Source organism: Pollachius pollachius (assembly GCF_949987615.1).
Source record: "Pollachius pollachius genome assembly, chromosome: 18".
Taxonomy (NCBI): Eukaryota; Metazoa; Chordata; class Actinopteri; order Gadiformes; family Gadidae; genus Pollachius; species Pollachius pollachius.
The window spans coordinates 6,547,702-6,568,834 of NC_136951.1; the positions used below are offsets into that span (position 1 = coordinate 6,547,702).

Here is a 21,133-nt window from a genome sequence, read left to right on the forward strand (position 1 = left end):
ACACACACACACACAAACTAGACTGATGGCAACTAGTCTTTGCTATGCAAACCATATTTATAGGTGTGATCCATAAATGTGTATGGAATGCCTTGGTCTCCTGTTCCTATTGGAGTTTTAGTGGTGTTTTATAGCTTAATTCACTTAGTTTGCATCTTGTCAAGGCCTTTTGCATGCAGTCGTAGCTCAGCGTTTGTAATCATGAACCTTTGCTGGTAAATTGTGTTGCGTTGGTTTAATTCGTCTGCAGGCTAAGTGTAACTTCTATTATTCAGTTATTAAATCTATTGTTTAGTCAGCAGCAGGTCTTGGATATATGAGCCCCATCAGAGGCTAGGATATATGATGACCACGCACAAAGTTTAAAACATGAACTCAATTTTATGTTTCCTGATCTTTTACAACCCAGCCAAGAAACACGGCTCGCGGGAAGAGGAAATGGGGTTTTCTTCTTGGCACGGAATCAAGCACTTCCATGATGCCTTCAACTTATACCGCAAATCATAATTAGTTTATGGATTCTTTTCTCCTTTTTTCCTTCTTGATGATGGCCATTAAGGAATGAATCAAGTTTAGAGGCGTTAGTTGTGCCTGGTGCTGTGAAGCAGCTCAGTGGAGAGATAGAGACACCTGCCTCAGGGAACAGCTTTGTCACCCAAAGCAGCCATGGTGCTCCTACCGGTCCAAATCAGCACAAAGACAGATAGCCCCCCCCCCGAAGTCGGCAGAACCCCCAGCCTCCACCATGCTCCCTCTATCTCCCCTCCAGAGTACACGTAGAACATCCACACCCTCAGCGGCCGTGTGGATTCGAACCAGCTTTTGTTATGTAAAAAGATCCATAATATTACGATGACGGACAGAAATTATTCCATACGTCGACTGTAATACCCGTGGATCTGAGCGCTGAGTCATGGATTGTAAAACACATTCCGTGCACATTTAAAGTTTGACTGCTCGTCAAAGTGCCGACTCGTTCCATGTGGTGCGTCAGCGGGGGTCACATGGTGACAGGATTTAAAATGGGAACGCTGCGGCTGATGACATCCAAATGATCCACTCTGCATGTGGCCCAGAGTGTGAGGTGGCTGTAGATTATTACATATTACACCGCGTCATGCCAGAGACATTTCATCTCAGCATCGCTCCAACTCAGCCCAAATGTTCCCACTCTGCCTGTCTCCTCTGCACACGTACTGGGCTGTGATTATGCATTATGTGGTTCGTTCAACCATCTCTCTCAATATCTTGTGTGCACCCATCCCTGTGAGAGCTAAAATGGGCAAGAGTTTGATAAACACACACGCACACGCCTGCGTGTGAGAGACTAACTACCCAGGCCTACTAGTTTGGTAGATATTAGGCCCCAGAAAGAAATGGCTGTGTAGTTGTTCGTTTGAGCTGCTACACAAGTAAAGTAGAAGAAAGGGGATCCGTAGAAGAAAGGGGATGGATATAATAATAATAATAATAATTTGAACAATGACATTTACCTTCTTAGTTGTATAATTGTAATGAAGGACGGATAATTATAGATCAGGCAGCTGAGAACCCTAGTCTATGTGAATGGCAATGTGTGTCCAACACAACAGCCTATCGAAGAATAGTATTGATTTGTTCTTTCTGAGACCACGTTTAATATACGTGGAGAAAAGAACTGAGACACACTGATATCCCAATCGTGACAGCAGTTTGTCGTTCAATATTTTCTCTTTTTTGCAGCCTAATCTCAAAAGTGCAGTGAGACGATTTATTTCATCTTAGGCTTGTTCACACGTTGAACACTGTTCCACACCTAGTTTCTGTGGATTGTCTAAATATGAGGAGAAAAACACATTGAATATCAATTTCAGCAATTTTATAATGTGAAATATTGTCCAGTGGTCGATATTTAGTATTGGACTAAGTATTGAAATTAATGTGTCCCTTTCCAAAAAGCTTTTAATTTATTGCAAGCCAATATCGTCAACCTAAATTCCTTCATTAACCTCTTTAATTACGTCGCTACAGGAACAACGAATAGTAACGCTTCAGGCTGTTGAGGACTTTAGCCATACGGCGAGCATGGGGATGCTTCTTAGACACAAGAACACACAGTTATTGTATTTAGTATAAGGCCTATGTATGCTACAATTTGAGAGACATCAGTTTGAGAGGCGTTTCATATATTTGGTATAGGCCTACTTAATATATTATATATAATACATACAGACAGAACACCCATTTATGTGTAACATTGGTGCCATTATTACGAAGTGTTGTTGAAATGATCCGGTGAAGCGTTTTGATCTGGTGAATGTGTTATTCAAGTAGTCGTTAGTCTTAAAGATGGGACTTGGTTTTAAACCATGTTGAGGGTTAGATCTGGTTAAGATCGGGTGAAGCGTTTATATCTGGTTTATCTGAGGAGGCAGGGGCGTAGGAATGTGTTTATCATTGGGGGGACACATATCGGAAACCTGACAGATCCGTTAATGGTTTGAACAGAAATATGTCATAAATTAACTACACTGAAAAAATTCACAAATATATTTTATTCTACTAAAAAGATACATTTGTAAATGTAAAGGAAAACACATTTTGAATGGCAGTAATGAACTGATAAATATCAAATCAATTCTTTAATTGCTCAATCATCCAGTTTTTTTTGAATAAGAAGCGGTGACAAGACGCTGTGTTGCGCTTTCAAAATAAAATAAAATATTTTTCTCCCCCCGGTATAATTTTTAGGTGGGACAAATGCGCCTGTCTCCAATATTGGAGGGGACACGTCACCTCCGTCCCCACCGGTTCCTACGCCCTTGTGAGGAGGTATTAGATCTGGTGAAGTGTTTATATCGTTCCTGGTTCGGACGGCGGTTTGGACACAGTTGGGCTTTTCTCTCCCATGTGTGTGTTTCATCTTGCTTCATCTTTTTATCTTGGGTCGATGTGCACTCGCATCCCGTGTCCTACGACTGGTTTGTGGCGTGGGGGGGGGAAGAGCCAACTATCCAGCGTGCTTCTCTCTATATAACACTATCTATCTAGCTCTCCCAATCTAATTCACTGAAAATGCAGTTTAAATATTAAACAAAGGAAAAATAACAATGTCAGCCTGGTAAAATATAAAACGTTAAATATAACATTGTAAAAAGTAAGTTATAAAGTTAGAAGCTATAAAAAAGTTTATTAAAGTGAAATTTTGAGCCCCAGGGATGTATAAAAAAATGATTAATATATATATATATATATATAGTCTCTCTGTCTCCCTCTCTCTCTCGCCCCAAATTCATCAATCATCTAATAAACTTGTGTTTGTATGTTAAGCCTGTTGCTGACATATCATACCCTCACAACCCATAATAGGCTGACCTATTTTACTTCCTACATCCAGGGGCTAATTGTAGCCACGGCGTGCTACCACTCAGTCACAATGCAGCTCATAATGTTGCTTGTCATGTAGCACGCCAGTCCACGTAGCATAGCAACGAAGCCACACATAATGGCTTATTCATGACCTGCCTCAAAGGGGGTTTGTGTTTTTGTTATATTTAGATGTTTGCGCATCACCCCCGCAATCAATGCATGTGTGGAGGCTCAGATCCTCCAGATTGAGGATCGGAAGGTGAGGGTAAATCTCGTTATCAGTGTCAAATCTCTCGCCTGGCAAAGAAAAAGACCATTAACATTCAAGTCGTTAAAACTGATTGCAAATAAAGACTAACCGTCTTTGTCTTCAAAGGACTCCCTTATTACTTGTGATGACGTATGTTGGAATCTCCTGGCGCCTCCTTTAGATGATTACCGGCACTTTGTGTACTCGTCGGAAGCGTTCTATGTTTGAACTAATGTGTTGACTACATAAACATCATCTTGGATGGGAGTTTGAGTTCATAATCTACATAAATTGGACCAAGTCTCATGTCCAGAAAATGTTAATAAACAAACAGCACTTGACTCGAATAAGTTAGAATAAGATTTAAACTAATAAAACGCAGCCAAATCTTTCCCCTCTAAGGATTCAGTGTTATCTACAAAGCTCTGTGAGCATTGCTAATCTTTCATTATAATATTGTTAGAATTATTAAAACAAATCCTACCCTGAATAAACCGTAAATCTTAATTCTTTGTATTAGTATTGTGCTAGTTATTGTACATCAAAATCGAGTCAGGGTAACTTCCTCTAGAGCTGAAAAAGATTTGCAACAAAGGAACCATTTAAAACCAATCATATCATAACGTTGTGTTCCCACGGCCCCATCTAAATCCTGGCAACGAGCTAGACAGCTGGCTGGCATGTTGTGTCAATTAAACAGCCTCCAGTCAGGTCCTGAAAGCTCAAACTGACTTTTTTCTGAAACCAATTCCCCATTATATCACCTCATCAAACGAAACTATGATAAAGCCACTGGAAGCATTATATGTTTTACTGTTCAATAAAATATTTTAATCAACGTCCTACTAACTGCTTTTGTAGGACGATATGTTCTTGAAACAATTGTGATAATCAATGTTATTGTCATTTCAAGACCATGTTTAACTACTGATATAATATTATAATGGCGGAATAAAGGAAGTACACCTTTTCAAAGAGCAATTAAGTTGGATGAATGTCGATAGTTTTTTCTTATTTCTTGCCAGAAATGTAAACTTTTTGGCTGGAATTATGCAGTCCTTTGCAAAAATACCAATCAAAACCCAACCTTTGGTCTTGAGTAATACTTTATCTTCCCCTGTTGCTCTTTGCTCTGCCTACTCTGACACAGAGAGCAGACGAGAGGACAGACGCTGGGCTAAGATGTCGATGACATTTATTCCTACAGTCCTGGCAAATAAACGGCACAGAAATCAAAAAACATTAGACATTGCATCAACTATTGAATTTAACGATGCGAATATGTGACAGTATCCAATAAGAATCGCGCCAATAAAAGACAGAAAGGTATTTTTCAAAGGTCTGGATGACAATTAAGTGGTATACTTAAAGTGAAATATTGGGAACACTGATGTAGAGGAATCAATTATAGAGTTTCCCTTTTTAAGCCAAGGGGGGCTTTTATTAGTGTGTGTGTCTTGTGTGATCTTGGAGCGCTGTTTAATTCATCCATGTGCAGAGTCGTTGGTTATAGAGGGAGTTTTATGGACTGAATTTAGTGGCAATATTACTTACCCGTATTTAAAAAATCCACACATAAAAACCCACACATAAAGTTGTGTGACGTGAAAACATGAACTCTACACTTGAGTTGGGAACAGTAAATCAGCACATCTGTAAATATGTATCCACAAATGTGCATTGCCGTGTCTTACGACTGTGAAACCTTTGCGTTGAGTTGCAGAACTGCTTCTTTCATTGTCAATCTCATCTTGTGGATACAAACTGCTGTGGAGACACAAATCTTTTTGGCACTATAAAGACTCCCCAAATGTATCCACCAATAAGGTTTCTTAAAGCCATTTAGAACATACATCTGCGAATTCCAATCAGCCAGAGCATTTAGAGACTTGCACCGGCCGCAGCATGAGGTCGTTAAGTGGGTTACGTTTGGAAAACCAATTCAAACAAATGGAATTAAAATAATTACTGTGATTACGATTCTTATGCACTCTGCCTTTTTAGTATATACCATACATTATTTATTCCTGCCAAAGACAGACATTTATCTTTGACTTGCATGTGCAGACTGCAATTGAAAAGGTTAAATTTAATCACACCCAAAAAGGACACATTAAACCATCTATATATATTTATTTTTTAAAGGTCTCTTTTACTATGCACATTGTGACTGCAATGAATTCATTAATTACATATCTAATAAACTTGTTAACATGAATAGAACGTCAGTGTCTGTGCCCTCTACTCCATGTTGCCCTGTGTATTCACCTTATTCCGCCACGCCCCTTTTTAAATGTTATTGTCTTCCGCTTTGTGTTGAAACTTCCGGTTGGCTAGCTACGGCTAGATAGCTACATTGAAATACCCGGCGAATTAGAGAGGCTAACGTGGGTAGAGGCAAAAAACATGTCAAAAGTTTGGATGGAGGGATTGTACTTCGCCACCCGAGGTTAATGAACTCCACCGAGTTGGTAGGTGACATGCGGCGGTGGCCTCAGGTGTCATATGGGGATATTTTTAATTATTACCCGCGGCTTCTACATGCAAGTACAAATTGGCTTGTTCTGCACAAAGCTAAAGGCATGCAAGTTACTGATTTAGTCTCATTCAAAACAGGTAATGGTACCCGTCCCATTCGATGAGGCTTTCTGTGCAAAGACTGTGGCTAGACTAAGAGCATTCTATTTCAGAGACATGCTTCCTTTTGTTTCAGACGAGTATAATGAAGGTCGCCTGTTGCTCTGTGAGCGTTATTTGCAGTTATGCAAATGATTACTTTATACTACTTAACTACTTGTACATATTTTAACTACTATGTGTACGTATTATTGGCTATTGTTTTTAATGTAATTAGTTTTTAGTATTATGTCAAAACATTAACTCAATCATTAAAGGATTTAGCAAATGCCTCAAATGTGTCAAGTTAATTTTATTGACCCTCTCTGACAAAGACATCATGTTTGTGTATAAAAATACAGATCAGTTAAAGTTTGTTATAGATTTGTAAAAATGAACAATATAAACAAGAGAAACAACATTTTAACCATGTAACCATTACAACTGATTTAACATAACTGATTGAACATCTTATTCCTCATCTTCTTGTATAATGTCTCCACGAAGATTACATAGACCTGCACAGACTCTCAGAATCTTGTTTCTGTTTCTGTGCCCTGAAAAAAATTTCAGGGCAAGGTTAATGGGAACTGTTTGAGAGACTATTCTGTAGTTCTTTAGGCGTCGTATGACCCTCTCAACGTGCACTCGGACGTTGGCTATGCGCTTCGTGTTGGTGGTGTCTTCTTCGGACAAGGGAAGGCCTCTTCTGGTGAAAGCTGGCAGGACGAGCTTGACTTTACGTTCAAACAGAAGATCTTGGATAACAACTCCTCGGTCAGCCATCACCTCATCACCTGGATGCAGATACTCCAGAAACCCTCAGTTGGCTGTGATGAACTTGTCACTGCATCTCCCACCATATGCTGGAGAGATGAACATAATCAAACCACATGGTGCAATAGCTATGAGGAACTTGATTGTATTATGTCCATAGTAATGACTGTAAGACTCGCCTCTTGAGTCCAGATTGTGAGCCTTCTGAAGAGGGGTCTCAAACAGTCGATTACGCATGTGGTTAATGGATAATGTTCCTTGAAGCTCTGTGGCATCGTTGCCTGGATCGTCTCCCTGGGCAGCCATGGAACATAGCACCTCACCTTCGCCTCCATGAAGTCCAGCCACTGAGAGATTATGCTACTGACCACAAACTGAGACACTCTGAACCTCTCTGCGATGTCGTCCTGCAATAGGTTCAGCCGGAGCTCCATCAGGTTCATCAACAGTTGATCCTTGGGATGTAGCTGAGAGATGCTGCACCCTTCTTTCAGGTCGTCGGATAAAGCCTCTAAGGCATCCACTGACAACCCAGTGTACAGTAGACACAGCCGATCATTCCGGAGAAGTTCGGTGTGTACAAGATGTTGTTCAGGACACTGTGTTGCCTGGTAATGGAGGAGAGGACAATGGAGTGAGTCACTGACAGCAAAAATGTGATCTTCCATGAATGTATACTTCGCCTGTGTAGAAGCATCACGGTGTGTCATCCCATCAGTCAACCCATCAGTCTCCTGGATTGCAGAGCTGGTTGAGGGTTCTGTAGAAATAACAGCATCAGACATCAGTAAGTTATCAACGATAAGGTTAATCATTTTGCTGCCTTTCAACATTACCAGTCCTGGACATCAAATTAGAAAGCCTCAACCTGATCTTATCTTGTAATGCTGTTCATTTATTGAGGTCAAGCCAAGGCATAGTTACGGGTATATGCTGATCATACTCATTAGACGCTAGCTAGCTAACGACTAGCGATATTGATAGCTGTTGGTGCTAAAATGTTATCTTACCTTGGAGCCTCATAAGCATCCGACAAGCCTTTTTCGCCAGAAGAATAACATATCCCAACCATTTCCCGGGCATGGGTGTTGGTCTGATGGTCTGCCGTCCACAAAATGAAAAGAACAGAGTACGTTTTTTTCGGAGGGTTCAATGACACTCTCTTTCCGTTTGTGTACGTTCCTCTCCCTTTCTCTTCTTGTTCCTTTCTGTCTCTGTCTGTCTCTCTCTATTTCTGTCTTTGTCTCTCTCTATTTCTATTTTTCTCCCTCTCTCTCTCTCTGTCCCTCTCTGTTTCTTTTTCTCTCTCTGTCTCTCTCCGTCTCTCTCTCTCTCTCTGTCTCTTGTCTCCGGTCCCTGTCTCCTCTCTCTGTCCCTCTCTGTTTCTTTTTCTCTCTCTTTGTCCATTTTTATATTACTGAACCGTCTGACTAATGCGCCTCTTGTTTGACTTATCGGACAAACGGCCCTTCGGAACCATGGGTTCCGTTTTCGTAACATTGAACCGTCGGCATAGTGGCATGTCGATCTAATGGGAAATATTTCGGATCATTGAGACGTCGGAACAATGAGGCGTCAGAATTACGGCATGGCACCCTTCAATCGCCCTGAGAAAAGGAGTAAGGAATGTTCAGTTTCCCCATGGACAACGTAAGGTAAACAAATGGTTGGCTGAAAAACAGCAGGAGCAATCTGACTATGATCCAAGATTACATTGACAAAAACACATGTGAGGTAATCATATTCAAACAGACATTTTTTCACTGAAAAGACCACACCGTTGAGAGGCTTAGTGTTTGGTTTATTAAAAATTAGTCAGAGGGAAAGGCTTGAGGACTTCAGGGGGTTGGGACTCCTTAGGTGCTGGCTGAGGGGCTGTCTCATTGCGTTCCTCAGGCTCCATTGAATGTCTGTCTCGTGCTAAAAGAGAAGAGAGTGAGAAAAAGATAGAGGCAAAAGGGGAACACCTATATATGCTTGGAGCGTATATTATGGTCATTGCTCCCAAACTTAAGTCAGGGAACAGTAACTGAGGAGATATGAAGTTGCATAAAGTTGTTAGTTGTTACTAATATACCCTAGCAAGATGACCAACATGAAACAGTAATATAATATATGTTTAATATGATTGCTTATCGAATAAAATAGTAAAGTCTTTTGTATGATTCCCATTAAGCATATATGATTGATTTATATATTTTTATTTCATTTGATTCACTGCTATACAACGCTAACCTAATCTATTACCTTAAAATGTTTACTAAATAAAAACTTTGAGTTATTTAGTGGGGATAATCCACTTCCATGCCTTAATGCACATGTTCATTTTATTCAGATGCTCTGATAATATACAATTTTAAGTACTTAAACATCTTACCGTTACCTTTTAAAAGGACATCAGAAACGGTCCATTGTGCTGCAGCTTCATTAAGTTGTTAAATCCATGGCTCTGGCTGATTGGATATCACAAACGTATGTTCTGATTGGCTTTAAGAAACCAGGCTTCTCATTTGTGGATCAATTAGTAGATTTATTTCTCCGTAGTTGCGGAAAATTAGGGCCAGAATGATTTGTGTATCAGTGGCAGTTTGTATCCACAATAAGGTCGACAAATGCACGTAAGCAGATTCACAACTCTCAACAATTTGTAAGACACTAACATTGTCAGTTGGGGATATCTATTCATGGGAATTAGATTTGCTATTCACAAATTTTAACTTACAAGTGTATCATTAATCTTTTCACATCCAAAAACTTTATTTACATGTGTTGATTTTTTATATACTGTAAGTTATTGGCTCTAAATTCATTCCATATAGTTTCCCTGTTCAATAATTAAAAGTAAATTATCACTCTTCGAGAAAGTTAGTATCCAAAACAAAATCATTGCTATACAACCCATGTTATCAAAAGCCACCTGTATTCACGTTCCACACTGCAGGTAGAGATTGGCTTGTAGCACTTACTGCTAATTGTAATTGTAAATCAGTGTATGCAGTTTGTGAATCGTGAATAGGCTATTATGTAGACCTACCCCACCATGTCCTACAACATGTACAGAGTCCCTGGTGCCGACGACAGACACCTGATTGGGATTGTTTGAAATGATTTATGCACGGGCTACAGCCCTCTAAAGTCAAACTTAGGGACTTCAGAATGAATGTTGCTTTATCGCAATAAAGGAAAAACAGCATTTCCGTTTTTGTACAATCCCATATAATCCCATTCAGCGTCATGTTTTTTCTTTATTGACGTGGGAAGAAATCGCTCAATGTTAAATGACCTTTTATGTGAACCAACACACATTAACACAACATGTTAACACAATGGGTAATATCGATCTTTGCAAAAATGATCGAGCTCATATCCATAAATCGCATGATAGGTCGATAATGTAATTACCTGTAAACAGGGCAGTCTTAATGTTTGAGACACAGGTCAATAAACCATTTTTTTTCGCTAACATTAGCTTCATTTCTTCATAGCAGGAGCCCAGTGGAATTCCGACCCAATGCTCAATATTTCCCTCTTTGATATTAACAGTTACTAGCAATAAACCAAAATATTTGGGCTCTAAAACACTTGACCGGTGACCTGTGAATAGAGTGTCCTTCCCAGATGTTTCAGGTTCTTTTTGTTGTCATGCAGCATAAACCATACTTTATATTCCCTGCTGGCTTCTCCTCTGATCTCCTATTCCCTCTAGTGAAGCGTTCCAAAACCGATAACCCAGGCTGATTACATCACACATCACTTACACCAGCTGGGAACACACACACACACGCACACGCACACACCTTCACAGACAGATGCACAAACCACACAAATGTAAACAAATGCACATTCAATGATAAAAATCAGCACACACCTTCACAAAGAGATACACACACACACACACACACATACTCGCGCAGAACCAATCAGAAGCCTTTGTAGGCATGGATGTATACAATGACTGACACATGTGAACGCATCCGCACACAGAAACACACACCCCTCCTATCTTCCTTCTTTAAACTCTCACAAAATACAGCCACAGCCACTCTCACACTCACAAACACACACACTCACAAACAGCCACTTTCTCACACACACACACATACACAAACAGCCATTCTCACATACACGTATACACACGTCATTCACACACACCGGAGCTAGGTTGCACTCATGCAGAAACACACACACACACATACACACACACACACACACACACACACACACACACACACACACACACACCCCGCTACTGCAAACAAAATCAACGTTTGAAGAGGTCCCTCGGATGAGAACCCATCTCTACCCGACATAAAGAAGCACGCTAACCACCGAATCAAGGACATGCTTTGGGGCCATTTGATTTGAACTGGTCTGGCATGACAAGACTTTTACTCCCTGAAGGACTCCACGTTAAATCCCCCACATCTTGTATCTGTGTAATGTTATCATATGTTATGTATAGTTTAAAAGCCAATAATGTACACTTGACGCTTTAGCACTTATAAGGGTCATTAATAGTGCAGTATAGCTTCAATATTATAGCATATACTGTAAACAATGTCTACGTCCAAGAAAAAAGTATCTGCATTTTTACTACTCCCAGTGAGACATATTTCCTCTTTCGTCTTCTTTATTCAACCTGTCTTGTGCTTTTTGGAACGAGAATTCCCCATGTGGGATTAATCAAGCTCTATCTTATCTCATGTTCTGTGAAGACAAAAAAACAAAAAAACATTCCAGTATCTTGTGTGCGCAGTGTGAGTGTGAAGGGCTAAGAGAAGGGCCTTGTGCCGTCTGACAAAGTGTGGACACGCTACAGACACAAGTATTGAGTGCTAACTAATATCAATACCTGACGCTTTTCCTTCTACCGGGCGCCTTAAAAGCCTCGAAACAATGAAAACAAGCTCTTTGCTCAACGGTGTCCAGCTGCCGTGGATCAATACCTGCCTCATCCGTCTGCGGTGGGAACCGTTGCTGGAACGGGTGAGCCGTGAGTGTGTAAGAGAATCCAACCGTGGGGAAGTAATGGGTCAGGATGTCGTGTTCAAAGGCCAACGCAAGCTTCAGCGTGTCATTTACCAGGGGAGGCAGGTAGGGCTGTGTTCATCAGGATACGCACATTAGGTGAGATAATGTGAGTGACATGAGTGAGTGAACCCACACAGACTCACACACACACACAAAAGGATTGTTTACAGTCATTCAAAGAGCTTTACACACACACACACATAAAAAGGAGAGGTATACACCGAGGTATACACACAAAAGGTATACGCACACACACAAAATAAAACCATCACTCGACGAAAGGGTCCTCAAGAACGCTGGAGGGTTGAATAATAAAAACAATCGAAGCATGAGTTCAAATACATCCTGTGCCCCTCCTGTACTTCCAACAACTCGTGACAAAATGAGCGCAGGGCGTCCTTAGTGACTAGATGAAACAGAGGTCAGACAGGGCATTGGCATACGCGCAGCGGGCCGTGGCATGCGCGACGTGGAGGGTTGACATGTCGTGCGGTGCATCAACAAACATGTCTGTGTATAATCGGCCTCCCCCGGGGAAACTCTTCCCTCACACAGGCGCCGGTGAAAGTGCAGCTTAAAGTGATATGAGTAGTTATGAATTTTTTGTAAAACAAAACAAGAGTAATGGATAAACAATATATCATCGGCGAATGCTTGAATGTTTGTTGTTGTCTTAATTATTCTCTGGGAGAGGGTCCGTAAACAAAGCCATTGTCATTAGCGGCAGACAGCAAATCCACGTCGTGTGTTGTCAGTGTAATAATGAAGTTCTTTGAACATAAGTTACGGACCACTGCCCCTCCGGTCCATGCGCTAATTGTCTAAAACAGGGGAATTATTTGGAATGAAAACGCAAACAATACAACAGCAAATGGGGAGATGTCTTACAATTGGCACCCAAGCGTGTCATGAACCCGAAGACAATGGTGCTTAACTCTAACCCAAAATCGTTTTTCTCTCTCTCTCTCTCTCTCCCTCTCTCTCTCTCTCTCTCTCTCTCTCTCTCTCTCTCTCGGCACATGCATCGTTGTAAAGGATTTACCTCAGTGTTTTGAGCCTCTGTGTTGTAATGTAGTTTGTTTAGGTTTTGTTTTTGCGTGTCGTGTTCTAAGACAATGGCAACGGTGGTGTTAGAGGTGGCGGTGGTGGTGTTACCCCGGGGGATCATACCTCGCACTCCCTGGAACCAGAGATTGTGCAAGTGCAGGATCCGGAGCCGTTGCCCATCACCTCCAGCGCCTCGGGCGCGGCGGCCGGGTTGTAGCTCATGTAGTACTCCTGCAGCTGGGAGCTGAGGTTCTGCTCCGGCTCGGGGCTCTTCTTGCGGTGCTTGCGCGTCACCATGGAGCGCTGCTGGTGCAGCAGCTGGCGCGGCGCCTCCGGGTAGCGGCGCCACAGCACGTAGATGATGGTCATCACCAGCGACAGGGTGAAGAACATGGCCACGCTGCCCACCACCACCTTGTGCAGAGTCATGTGCGTCTCTGGGGGGTGCGGCGGCGGCGGCGGCGGCGGCGGAGGCGTGGCGAGCCGGATGGGGGGAGTGGGGCGTCCGCGGGGCAGGAGGCGTTCTCGAGGACCCTTGCTCACGTGACCGGGAAAGATGGGGTAGGGGATGGGGTAGGGGATGGGCTCCGGTCTTGATGGGGGTTGGGTTACGGGCGCGGCGACCGTGGTGGTGTGCAGTGGCGTGGAGGCGCTGGTCAGGGCGAACATGGCGTCGGAGACGGTCTCCGACAGGAGCTCCAGCGTGGGGGACGGTGTCTCCGTTTGGTAGTAGTCGCTCTCCTCGCAGATGCCGTGGCTGCGGGTGGCCTCCATGATCTTCTCTCCCTGCAGGGTCTTCGGACTGCTGCATATCATCGTGGTGTCCTTGTTCCCCCTGAAGTTCCTCAGCCAGGCCACCAGGGGGCAGATGCCAGCCCCGCAGTCCCACATGTTGCCCGCCAAGCTGATGGCGGTCAGCGAGATCCACGCCGAGACTGCCTCCTGGGACACATTGGACAGCTTGTTGGATTCAAGGTTGAGGATCTGCAGGTTGGGCAGGCAGTGGAACACGGCCGGGTCCAGGGTCTGGATCTCGTTTCCGGAGAGGTCCAGCTTCTGCAGGGTGTACCAGGTCCACGGGAGGCCCTGGTTCACCACCCGGATGCGGTTCCACTGCAGGTAGAGCGATCGCAGGTTGGCCAGCCGAGGGAAGAGGAAGAAGTTGATCCGGGAGAACTGGTTGTGCTCCAGATGCAGCTCCATCAGCCTCTGCAGTCCCAGGAAGGTGGTCCGCGTCAGCGCCTTGATGCGGTTGTAGCTCAGGTCCAGAAACTCCAGACTCCGGCACTCCAGGAAGGCCCGGATGGGGATGTTGGTGAGGCCGTTGGAGCGCAGGTGGAGGTTCTGCAGCTTCCGCATGCCGTGGAACTGCCCCGGCTGCAGCACCTCCAGCTTGTTGTAGGACAGGTCCAGGCTGCGCAGGTTGGGGATCCCGTGGAAGGTGGCGTTGTGCAGCGAGGTGATCCGGTTGGAGCTCAGGATGAGCTCTTTGAGACGCCGCACCCCCTGGAAGGCACGGCTGTCCAGGGCGGAGATCTGGTTGTGGTCCAGGTAGATCCAGAGGAGCTGGTTGAGGTGGGCGAACTGGTAGGGAAGCAGGGTGTGCAGCTCGTTGTAGCGCAGGGAGAGGCCCTGGCACCCCACCGTGATGTTCTCCGGCACGTCCAGGAAGCCGGCCGAGTCGCAGTGGACTATCTTCCCCTCGCAGCGACAGCTGTTGGGACAGGTGCGCTCCCCGAAGCACAGCAGCAGGGGGGCTTGCAGGAGGAGGAGGAGCAGGGGGAAGGGGAGGTGTGCCAACCGCTCATCAGGCAGCCAGGGACCTGTGGCAGGGGAGGGGGGGGGGGGGGGAGATAAGCAGAGACAGAGGGAGATTAGAAATTAGGTTACGCTGGGAACCCTCGTTCTTCGGTTGCAAGATAAAACGGTCAATATGAAAGGCCCGCGAAATGCCACCACGTCCCCCTGTCCTGCGACAATGTGTTTTCCATTTAATGGTTTTGTTATTTTCTCGAGATTACAGGGATAAACAGAAACCGGGGTCGGGTTGGTATGAGCTCATAGAGGGAAATAAATAATGATTAACCCAGCAACATATTCAGCGGTTTAATTTTCCCCTTCTCTACCCTCTATCTATCTCACTTTCTGTTTCTTTCCTCCCTCTCTGCTCTACGCATATATATCCCTCCAGCTTTCAATGAGTCAAAGTCAATCAATGTCTCTATCTGTCTTGCTCTATCTTTTATAGAGGGGCTTTGCCACTAACTGCGATCATGAATATGCATCCTTATGTTCCAACACCCTGCCCCCCTACAACTAGAGCTGCAAATGTGCTAAACACGAGAGCTGACATCCTTCCCGGCGAGCCACCGAAAAACACATTGCTTCCAGTAATGCCGCAAACAAACACAGCCTCCACTTCAGAGCTTTGGCAAATCCATGCTGCTTTCCTCCAGAGAAGATCCCAATTCCCCTCTCTCGCTAAACCACTCCCATGATTAAACTTTTATGGCTCTTTCCCTAGTTCCCCGTTTCCCCCCCACAGGCCTGACCTCAGTAACAGAATGATGACTGGCCTCAGGTCTCCAGAGAACCCAGATGGTCTCTCTTTACCGCACAGCCTTCCAACAAGTCCCCCTGCTCCTACGTCCCCGCCCCTGATACATATGCAGGATTTGAAAGATTCCATGAATGCATCTTCCAAAAAAGGAAAAAGAGAAGAAAACCCTTCCCCCCCCTCCATTACTTTCAGAGTGCTTGTTTTTTGATCATTTTCACGATACCATACCATATCTCTGATTCCTATAGAGACTCCCGGTTCTGTTATCGTATCTGGCATTGCTCCAGTCTGGATGGTAAGCTTTGCTCGTGCTCAGTTTTAAGTCGCCGAGGCTACGAGTGTCTCCGCTAAATACACTAAACGTAAAATGTCGGCATCAGCTCCCAGGGATCCCCGGGTCAGCCCCTCGCGTGGAGCCAGATGGTCACTGGCGCTGCTATAAGCTCTCAAGCATGTCCCCTTCTGGTAACAGATCAACAAGGACCACACACACGCCCTCAGCTTTCAATCGCTCCCTCACCCCGCTGAACACCAACCCTCAACCTGCTCAAGACACAAGTTAAACATTCCCTTCATTTTATTCGGCCAAATCAGAAAAAACTAGGTTTGTTGAACATTTACCAAGTTGAATGTTTTTCACACATCGTCTCTAACGACATGGGTGACCTGGCCATAAGAACATTAATTTACCCAAATAGAGCCATGACATAATAGAAAATTAATATTTGTACCGCTGCCCACTTCCAAACTGGAATTAATGATTGTGGCGGGCAAACATTTAGAAAATATGAAGATAAGTGATATCAAATCATTATTGTGGTCTGTAATATTTGTATTGTCACTGTGTATTTTATATTTATGAAGACGCAAAAAAATGCTGTCACTCACGCCCCATTATCTTTGCGCTTTAAACCGCTGTGTTGAGTGTTTTGTCAGATACGCCAACATTAAATTTGCAATGAACAGATTGTATGCCAACATGTAGTAGGACAGATTGTAGCGCCAGCTTCAGATAATCTTGTATATTCCCAATAGATAACATAATATTAATTCTGAATCTAATAGCCCAATAAACAGAATGCTGTAATAAGGATGTAAGACATATTAAGCCTTTGTTAACGCTAATCTGCCGATCATTTCTGTTGGTTCATAATTGGCGCCCATATTGACAAACATGTCGCCGGTTGCCAGATCAACCGATCATCTTCATCTTATCCAGCTCCTCTCCTATTTCTATACATGAATACGAGACACAAGCACAGCCCTCTGCTGTGTCTCCTCCCTTTCCTCTCCTCAGTTTTGACTTTGGGGAAAATGACAAGCAACATCGGAGGCATTCAAATAATAAATATCTTAACCGCAATTAGCCGAGAGAATATTCAAAGGTCAGAACATTCAGGACCGGCCAGAGGTTCCCATAGATATATCGAAGAGGCCAAGTAATGCTAATGATACAAAGGATAATAAATCCAACAGGACAAGGAGTCAGTGTGATAGTGAGCAGGTTTAATGAACAGAATGCTAATTAGCACCACATGGTGTTTCTGTCAGAAGGTGCAATTCTCACCTTTCTGGGGTTTTGAATTGCAAATGTGGCACTGCAAGTGTTTCCCAGTGTGAGACAATGTGAAGTATATTGTAAGTATTTGGCTAGGATAAATTGTTGTTAGATGTTCAGGATCCTGTACAGTAATCCTGTACAGGATTTATTTGTTTTGTATGAGCTGTTAGTGGTGAAATTAATCTCTGGTGTAATATCAAGTCGTATGGATTTGTGTTCTGGCATTTAAATTAGATTCAAATTGATGCTGGCGTGTTGGGGTAACCGCTAGTATGCTAACCATTTAGGAAATAAATAAACCTTTTAAGATGCAAAGATTCAATTCTGTCCTGTAATCCTATGCAAGATGTTATTTCCTCTCTCGTTCAACCCACTTCACTGTCCGTCTGCACTGAGCTGTTCTTGAAGGCACAAAAAGCCAATAAAACATTATTTATTCACAAAAGTCATGCTGATGGCCCTGATTTGATGAAACGGATTATGTCCGCGGTGTTAAAACGGCATCCCTATCTAAGCCTATGATCAGCCCTGAAAGACATAGATAACGCTTTGTTCCTCAAATAAAAACTGTAAAAGAGCAGATATCTTGGCTTCTTATCTTGCATTAGGGTATTGTGCAACTCCTATCTTTCCTGTACAATTCAACCCTTGTCTTGATTTTATTAGCAATATGTTTTTGTATCTATATATATCTATTTTGTATTTTGAATTCTCCTTCAATAGCCAGGTTGGTCTCATTTTAAGATGAATGAATATTAAATCTACATTAAATAATACCATCCTTTCTTACCCGGACTTCAACAAGAAATATTGGTATAAATTAGCATACAAAGATGATTGAACATTTCAGTAATCTAATAAGACGATATGATTATATAGTGATATAGTACTACATCCACCTGATTAAAAATACATTATTTCACCCAGCGGTTATTTGCTCCAATTCATTTATTTGCTGGAATTAATTCCACTCACACTTCAAATATCAAATAGTGTGGTTTTCAATCCTTTCTCTACGGTATATGTTGCACAGCTTGCTGCAGCCGTTCACGTTCCAGCTAAGGGAGAGATAGGAGTTCTATGCTGAAGTGGGTTAGTGGTTTCTTTTTCTTAAGCGTCTCGCAAACCTATTTTCACAGCGCTACCAAAGCAACACACATTGTTTTTCGCACGCAGAATGATTGAGGAACAAAATCTCTAAGGAAACTCAGCTTGATTTAAATGCCGCAAATGAGCTGAAACCGCCACATAATAGAAATGTAATTGGTTAATGAAAGAAATGAAAAGTCAACAAACGTATTTTCACGCCCCGTCAGATTCAATTTTGTCAAATTTAGACTTGATTAACAACATGAACTGAGAAAAAAACAACTTTCTAAGTGTATTTTTATGAGTGAGTCCAGATGTTGATATGTTGACTAATTGGGACAAGTACAAATTCATTTTAATAGAGTTATTTAGCAGACTCCTTTCAGTCAAACTGCATTTAATGGCAACAAAATAATTGTCCTAGTACCTTTGTAAACTAGGTACAAAAGTACCTAGTTTAAAAAGACAACTGAACAGAGTGCAGAGTAATGACATCTGAACACAAGGTCATGTTGTAGTGGTGAACCACATACATACAACAAGCTTCTTTACATACTTTTGAACAAAGTTGAGTGTGTCCACACTAGAGGTAGTTTTAATATTTATTTTGTCCCTTCAACAATTTTGTCCTTTCAACATTTTTGTCCCTTCAAAATTCATTTGCATTTAGTTGATAGGAATATTAAGTAGTAGTCATGAGGCATGTGGTTATTCTAGGTAAACATTATTTTCATAGAATTCACAGAAAACTAACTATATCGGGATATCGATAACATCGTTATCGAGATATGAAAAGACCCATATCATGATCGATTTATTTGCACAGCCCTACTTCATTCAGCCATTTATTCCAAAGCAATTCAGTTGTCATTAATGGGTAGGTAGGGGCATCTTGCCCAGGTATGTCACAGGCTACTGTGAGGTGCTACGATCCAAACCACATCTAAAGTCAGGTGGGGGATGATCCGTTCATTAAGCTCAAAGCTAAATGTCACTGTTCACGAAGGCTGAGAGTCGGAGCATGAGGTAGTTATATTTTCGTGTTCAACGCGTAACCTTTTCAAATGTAAATGGTAAAGTGTATTTGATCACTAGTCTCATTGTCACTTTGTACATAGCCACAGGCTACCCAAGTGGTTGGCAAAGACGGCAATTTGCTAGAGATTAGCTCCACTCATGGCTTACACATCAGATCTACAAACAACACTTCCACACACACACACACACGCACACAAACACACCCACCCACACACACACACACACAGGCACACACACTCTTGGAGGATTAGTTTGATGTGGGGAATAGGAACAACAGCACAGCGGTTGAGAGTAGGAGGAACAGTGGTTGGATCGATGCGCCCCGACACCCCGCTGTGAGTGTACCCGCTAACCATGAGTCATAACAGCGAGTGCACACCCAACTAAGCACCTGTTCACTAGCACTGCAACGGAATGAATGGCCACGCTATGACTGAGTCACTGCCCCACAAACGCAGTGCTTTGAAAAACACATTGAGAACACTCCAGCCCTGAAATACCAACCAAATGTCAACGCCATTTTTGTCAATAGACCAACCAAGTAGTATTTTTTTCTTCCCCGAACCATTCTTGTTGTTGATTTAAAGAGACATTGAGTCCAGATGAATGCTTGAGTGATCGTTAAAGGGAAAAAACGCGATGCAATCGACCTTTTGTACACTGGAACAGATCGGTTCACCTGCCCATCTACCACGATGACTCCACTACTTTCGGGCTTTGTTCTTCTAGTGAGGGCTGCCATATGCCCAATTTCTCCCTGGTACTGGAGTGTGTTCCACAGTGTCTTATAATAGAGGAAATCCCCCGGATAAAGAGTTAATTGAACCTCTATGCCCCCAGCTGTGTTATGTGCCAGGTGAAGATTCTTGACAGCATCAACTGTCAGCTAGAATATAAAACAGACCTCATAAAAAGGTATCTGGATATCATTGGGACGCATGCTTTCCTCGTGACATTCTAGCAGTGTATTTTATTTTAGCATTATATAAATAAATGAAAGGAGTATAAGTTCAACAGAACAAGTTTGTTTTTGTTGATTTGTTCCCTCACTTTGTGTGTGATTCAACAATGACTATGATGGCGTCTTTCCACTATACGATACCGGCGGGACTCGGTGGGCCTTAACTGATGACACGCTTGTCTTGAGTTGATGACACAACGCCACACACCCTTATTGTAGCCTTTTAGTTTAGTATAGCTTACCGTCACATTTTATTGATTTGTTTAAGAGACATTAAATGTATTTTTGGTTGTTTAAGACAGAACACACACAATGATATCCGTGATGATGAAGTCATCACCCTTTTTTGCTTCTTAATCTCAATAACTCATTGAGAGCTGATTCATTTCATATCGGTTTATACATTGGACAATGTTTCACAAGTATTTTCCCGAGTGCCCCACAATGTGCTTGATATAAGGAAGAAAACAGTGATCTAATAGTGGACCAATGTCCAGTCTTCAGACCAAAACGAATAATAATAAATCAGTACTATTTCAACAAGCTATTTTGTTTTACAACCGAATATAGTCAAACTAATACTTTTTAATTCAGCTTATGTAGTTATAGGAACAAACAAATAATAAATAATTATGCTGTCGTGAACTCTGGCCATTCTGCGTGCATGGTGATGCGTCTCATACAAAAGAACATACAGTGCATTTTATTTTTTATTTTTATCCGCCTATACTTTGAGGGACAACTTCTCGTTGGAAAGTGTAATCAGGGCTGACGTCTCCGCCGCCCACTTAGAGGCGTGGCGGGCTCACCTCGGCCCAGCCCTATGGTGCTCTCGGGCGCGACCCGGTGGGTTTA

The 21,133-nt window shown here is 42.8% G+C and overlaps 1 protein-coding gene across 1 annotated transcript in view; it reads right to left on the reverse strand.

Moving 5' to 3' along the window:
* LOC307089552 (leucine-rich repeat transmembrane neuronal protein 4-like) overlaps positions 1-21,133 on the reverse strand; it is a gene marked incomplete at both ends in the record, with an annotated part of 54,658 nt that overhangs the window by 18,914 nt on the left and 14,611 nt on the right. The window contains one exon of the mRNA XM_079755899.1: positions 13,193-14,892. Within this exon, the coding sequence (XP_079612025.1) occupies positions 13,193-14,892 (1,700 nt within the window). The remainder of the gene's footprint in view (positions 1-13,192; positions 14,893-21,133) is intronic.